This window comes from Drosophila nasuta, chromosome 2L (assembly GCF_023558535.2).
Source record: "Drosophila nasuta strain 15112-1781.00 chromosome 2L, ASM2355853v1, whole genome shotgun sequence".
NCBI classification, from domain to species: domain Eukaryota; kingdom Metazoa; phylum Arthropoda; class Insecta; order Diptera; family Drosophilidae; genus Drosophila; species Drosophila nasuta.
The window spans coordinates 542,390-548,760 of NC_083455.1; the positions used below are offsets into that span (position 1 = coordinate 542,390).

Consider the following 6,371-nt stretch of genomic DNA (forward strand, 5'->3'; position numbering starts at 1 on the left):
GAACACCTAGATCTCAAAAGTAAGAGAGAGAGAGAGGGAGATGACATTTTGTTTCCACAGCATTTGTAATGTTTGCAACGCAGAGCAAGTTTGTTTCAAATTTTTGCCCCTCCCACTCCCCGCAAATCAACAAAATATAGACAAGAATATCTATAGTATTCATCCTGATGTGATCCGATAAGAATTGTGAAAGGTTTTCGAGATATGCTTCTGTATGGAAAATTGCACCTAGTTTAATCGGGTCTTATGTGCTTTGGCTGACAATCTGGTATTTCGGTATATTTCAGTATTTTGCAGTATATTATTTGGTATATTTTTTTAGGATAATACCGGACTGTTTTGTTTTTATTTAATTGCTCTCTCACTTATTTAAATTCCGTTACTCAAAAAATCCGACCGCAGGACCGAAAGAATAATTCGCTATATGCAGATGCCGATTTAGTACTGCAATGAACAATTCGGATAAAGAATTAAAATGTTGTTTGCGTCGTACATCGTTGAAGTCGTATCGCCACATTATGCTTTAATTTAGACCACTGTTTATCTCATTGCAGGCGCCGGCCATGACAATGACTACCACGTTGTCCAGTGATCCAGCGAATCCGCCGGTCACCTACAATCAGATAAACGCGCAGAGAGCCCAGCTGTTGGCTGCTGTTGCGGCGGCAGGTGGCGGCTGCAGCAGCACTGTCATCTCGCCTAGCAGCAGCATTATGGGCAGCCTGGGAGGTGGGGGGAAGCCTCTGTCCTTGGCAATAGGCGGAGCCATCATCGGATCTCCCACATCGCTGTCATCAACAGCGACCCTCGCGGCGCATCTGCAGCCAGCGCACAGCAGCGGTGTTGGCACTCTTCCGCCGGGTCTGGGCAGCGGTGGAGGCTACATATTGAATGCCTATGGAAGTAGTCGGCTGCATCATCCGCTGCAACAGGCAGCTGGATCCGGTGTGGGTCACACCGCAACCTTGAATCGGCATCATCATCATCATCATCACCAGCAACACCAACAGCAACAGCAACAGCAGCAACACCATCAGACACCCGGCTCTGGCTCGAGTCTTCTGCTGGGCAGCATGGGTAGTGTGATGGGCGTTGGGGTGACTTCGACGACAACCACCTCTTGCAACTCGTCGCAGGACTTGGACGACAATATCAACATTAATGCCATCAAGGATTGTCTCATGACTCAACGTGTGCCCGAAAGTTGCGTTTAAATGGAGTTAAGTATTAAACATAGATCCATTTACACTACACACACATTAGATAGTCCATGAATAGCTATTATATATACATTTGTATATGTAGAACTATTGTTGTACTTGTACGTACTTCTATATAAATATGTATATCGATTAGAGATGAGCAAAATTCCCATAAGTTATTTATGTTGATGTTTAATTCCACTTTCTGTTTTGGATCATCTATAGCATACGGATCCTAGTTGCATATCTATTGAGTATCCAAAAAATACCATCACATATCAGCACAAATTTATCAAACAAATTTGAGCAATACTCCGGTGAAACAGCTGGATCGATCGAACCACATATCCTGCTATCGACCATATCGCAGATACATATTCAAATCAACTGAAAATAATTGAAAATAATTGTTGCAATTCTTTTGCATCGTTAAGCTTCCATCCAACATTTTGTATTCGAACCTTTTTTAATATTGCATTTTAATCTTTGAAGAGTTCCTCTATATTTCCAATTAACATACTTTCTTTTTCGATCTTATCAGATTTGCATGGAAGTTAAGATTGAAATGCGAGGTAAATTCAATGAGAGTGAATCAGATACCAATGTATAATACATGAATAAGCATATTAATACTAGTATTAACATAAGGCAACTTCAAAAAGACTCTTAAAATTAGTAGCGAAATTATTTGTATTGAAAATGTTCCCGAACGACAAGAAAATAATAAGAAAATAAATTGTATATACTAAACTTATTATGTATTGTAGATATTAAATTGTGTAAAAAAAATCTACCTTGTTTAAGACTTTAGCCATACACAAAATAAGTATATTGAATGGATCCGAGTTCTATGTGACTCCTCGAGACAATTCGTAAAGTCCTGCGTAGCAAAAGTTAAGATTTAAAACTAGAGTGTATGCAATTTGTTAGAGAGTACAATACGTTTAAGGACAACCTACTGTCAGAGTTTAGATTAGCTTAAAATATTTTAGACTTTAATGATCGATGAGTAAACAACAATAGAAAGAAAATAAAAACAAAACAAAAAAAAAACTAAGTCATTGAGAATGTGACAAAAAATAAGAATACAAAAAATAAAAGTAAAAGTAAAATCATATAAAATAAAAATGATTGCAAGCATAAAACAAAAAGGTGTTCTTTTACTCAAATAATGACACACTTGAACACTCACCAGTAATTCTATTGCAACTTTATTTGGTCCCATACATACAATACCTACATACATACATTCATATATATATAACTTTCTTCACTTTTCAAATATTCAGCTGGCAAAATGAATCTCTGGGCAATTAAAACTTTCGACTTTTCACATTTCCAGCCATTTATCTTGATCAAATAAATATTTTTCACACCCCCAAAAACCCGGTGGTGGCAATTAGAAGAACCTCTGCTTAAATGCTGACCCAAGTCTGTGGTTGACACACACAAGCCACAGTTCGCAAACACCCACTGATAAAACCACAAGAGATGTAGAAAAAAGTACTTTAAATTTCATATGGTCTTGACTCGGCTCATTAGCAAATCAAATTTATACAAGAGATGCGAGATATTTCGACTGGGTTGAGGTTGCATGTACAGGACGGGCAGGAATGAGGAACTAGGAGATGAATATTCGGCCGACCACCCAATGGTCAACCACATCAAACTCTCAACTAAGCGAAATTGACAGGAAAAGTGAAATTCGCCTTTGATTTGTGGCATTGATATGCAAAAAAAGTTGTGCAGACAACTTTTGGGGTATTTGGGATTCGAATAATTGGAAACCGCGCTGACAGCTGCGGACTCTTGTGTACATTATTCTTTTGGGACGCACCCATGTGAAATCCATTCTCATTCCAAGATTGACCCCAATGACATATTACTGAAAAGCGACACTATGCTAACGTGTGACGTAATGTAATTTGAATTGCGTTCGTCTGGGCTGACCTACAATATAATTATCCTTACATTTTAATTTGTTTGTCATATTCAATTGGTCAATAATTATAGATCAAGCTCAGCAATCATTGGCCGACATCGAACTATAATTATATCGAAATCAGATTTCAGATGAACCAAGAACCAATTGATTTGAATAAATCAATCAATCTCCTTCCATATTTGTGTAAATATTCGATTGTATACACAAATAGTTACAACGGGCGTCAATTGGAAAAGCAATTTATTCGGCAATATCTTTTTTATTACTAAATTATTATATTATATTAAATAATATTGCGTTAATCTACAAGTCAGTCTTACCAGAAATTATTTGACCTCTAGATCTTATTTCTCGGTGAATTTGTCGATATATTACACATCTCGATTGGGAATCTACAGTGTACTTCTTAGGGCACATACATAAAGGAACTTCCATCTACTTCCGTAGCGACTTTATGAAGTTCTGTTAGAGTGTTTACGGCATTGCCAACGCTAGTGCAAAATGGAAAACTATTCTCACATGCAGCAAATTTGAACCCGAATTGTACCCCCAATCACGAAGTTACTCGTTAAAACCGTGAAACATGAGTCGACTAGAATCCACATACACAGACAATTCCTACTGCCGCTGCGGTCAATAAATGTAAATAAAATGAATGTGATCATCTAACATACCACAGAGCACGTAACATTGAGGGATTCATAGAGAATGGATGGGAAATTTAAAGAAAAATCTTTAATAGAAATTTTAACGAAATTATGAGGGTGATTTATGTTTTATGGCTATGGTTGTGGTTACACCCGGTACCAATTTGTTCATAGGGTTTAATAACTATGAAAAAGTAATGAAGACTGCACGATTTTCGCAATAGCTCAGGGATATATTACTATATTTAGTAATGTTATTCTTGTTTGCAATTACAACTGGAGCTTAAATATACATAATAGTCGACTAGTTATATACCAATTTTTTTGTTGTTAGGTGGTTCATATGGAATATCCATTTTAGCCGTTTTCTCGTATCGATTTACCCAAATGTCGGCGTGTGAAAATTAAATTCCCATTTCTATCCCGGACCGACATAAAGTTTTGTTAGATGTGATTAGCGCCACGAATCCCCTTTGCCACCTTCTGACCAACGAGGGTTGCCTCGACCCTAAATTGAATTGAAGCGCGGCGTGTAAATCAGCGGCTCAATAAAATCTAATAGTCCCGGGCAGATTGCGGCTCTGCACGCACCCAAACTCAATGAGACCAACCCGGCGAGCGAAAGAACTATGTGTATGCGGACATAAATTAACAAACGTTGACTAAGGCGACGAAGTTGCAGACGGACTAGGAAGGCCGAATAAGATTGAGAACGACCTTGAAGAGAGCACTGGGCAAAAGAACCTACGAGACTACCAATTAGCCGACTTTTTCTTGCTCTTGGAATTCTAGCAATCTTATCAAATGACAATTGAATTGGAGTAAATTATCATTGGTAGCGTGTCCATGTTTCACAATAAATTTAAGTGGGTCTTGCATTGAACTTTTCGTATCGCATGTGCATTGAAGCGATGCGTTATGCGACCGCTTTGCCATTCTGTTCTAATACTATGTTTCCCACAATTTGTCGTTATAATTCAGGTCGTATCGTAGATAAGGATAATGCTGAGATTGACTTAAATTTCTATCTCAGATAACATTCTTATTATAAGAGCAAAAAAAGCTCTTTGGCTAGGGTAGAGACCAACAAACGCCGTTTGGCAAATTAACTAATGACCCAGTGTTGGGTACTCGGGATCTTTGAGGGCAACGTGACGGAATAACATTGTGGGCATTGGAAGGGGAGCTCGATGGTTCGGGAGCAGGTCACAGAGTGTGGTTCGTTTTCGTGATGGGGTGACATTCTGATGCTTTTGTCTAATTGTCGCGCGACCCGCTTTTTGTATATTTTAATGAGTCAATTTAAATTCTGATTTCGATTACTGGGTGCAGCTGTTTTGCCTCTGATCAAATCGATGTTCATTAGCAGCCCAGATGACACGTACACGTAGAAACGCAAACTTCTAAGCTAATATTAACATTGCTTTTTTAAGAATTTGAGTAAACTTGCTTGGACAATTAATGATAGAATAATGGCACTCAATTCCATCGTCTCAACTCCTCAAGTTTTTAATTAAATTGTTTGTTATCAATACAAAATGTCAATGCCTACGTAATATTGATTAACAATTGACTAGTGCACATAAAAATCAAAAACAACAGTCGAGCATACACGACTTGTTGTCGTTAGGTACTCGATAAGACCCCGACTGTATAAGCATACAAAAATTATTTCTTAAAAACTACGCTTTATTTATTTATTTTTTTTGTTTCGACTATTGCTTATTTATTGGATTTTTTCAATTTGATAGGGTTTGAAGTGCGAGTGGCAAAAATCTACAACAAATTTGATTTGGGCGCAACAATAACAAGTGCAGTCAATCGATAGATTAGACTAGGTTTTTAACGATTATTAATAATAGAGTTAGTTGATGGGGTCTTTTTGCCGGTTACGACCATTTCCTTCCGGCACAATTATCTTGACGTTCTATGGTTAGCGGGAATAAAAGCAAGTAACAAGCGTAAGTTTACATACATTAATAACTTTAGTCGTTGTAATTCCTCAAAATGTGATTGCGAACAGATTCGCAAACGGAAAAATTCTGAGATTTTAAGAGATGGACAAGCTTAAAATGTTTTTTTTTATATACATATTCATTTGGAATATTTTAACGAAAATACCGATTTCCCACTGTTTTTAATTTATTGAAAGAAAAAGAGTATCCCACAGTCAAGTTCACTCGAATATAGCTTACTGACTTGTTAATTTTATAAATAATTTAAAATGTCAATTATTTCCCAGCTGTAAAATACGCAAATCTCTGCAAAAATACCCATTTTTCGCAATTCTAAAATAATTCGCTTAGGATGGGAACGAAAAGGCTAATTAACATTTATGCATGACATCTGCTACGTACATTTAGATGATGAGGGATGATCTATTATAAGGTAAATACATAAATAAATCTAGTAAAAGTGATTCAACCTTTAGATAAAACAAACATACTTCCCTCCTACTACTTTGTTTATCAAAGTATCAACAACCAAAACGGGAAGCAATTTAAATTAATTTCTGAGTTAGGATCTAGTTATTAAAACCTGTTGAGTGACAGAGAAAGAGAGGGAGAGAGTGAAAGA

General features: G+C 37.0%; 1 protein-coding gene across 4 annotated transcripts in view; it reads left to right on the forward strand.

The window, feature by feature from the left end:
* The window catches only part of LOC132793557 (hemicentin-2), a 76,433-nt gene extending 74,078 nt beyond the window's left edge, over positions 1–2,355 (forward strand). For 2 of the 4 annotated variants that reach the window (XM_060803533.1, XM_060803541.1), the window contains exon 20: positions 555–2,355. In XM_060803533.1, the coding sequence (XP_060659516.1) occupies positions 555–1,214 (660 nt within the window). In that variant the 3' untranslated portion in view covers positions 1,215–2,355. The remainder of the gene's footprint in view (positions 1–554) is intronic. The other 2 variants (XM_060803551.1, XM_060803558.1) reach the window with 2 other exon arrangements.
* Positions 2,356–6,371: the final 4,016 nt, after the last annotated feature.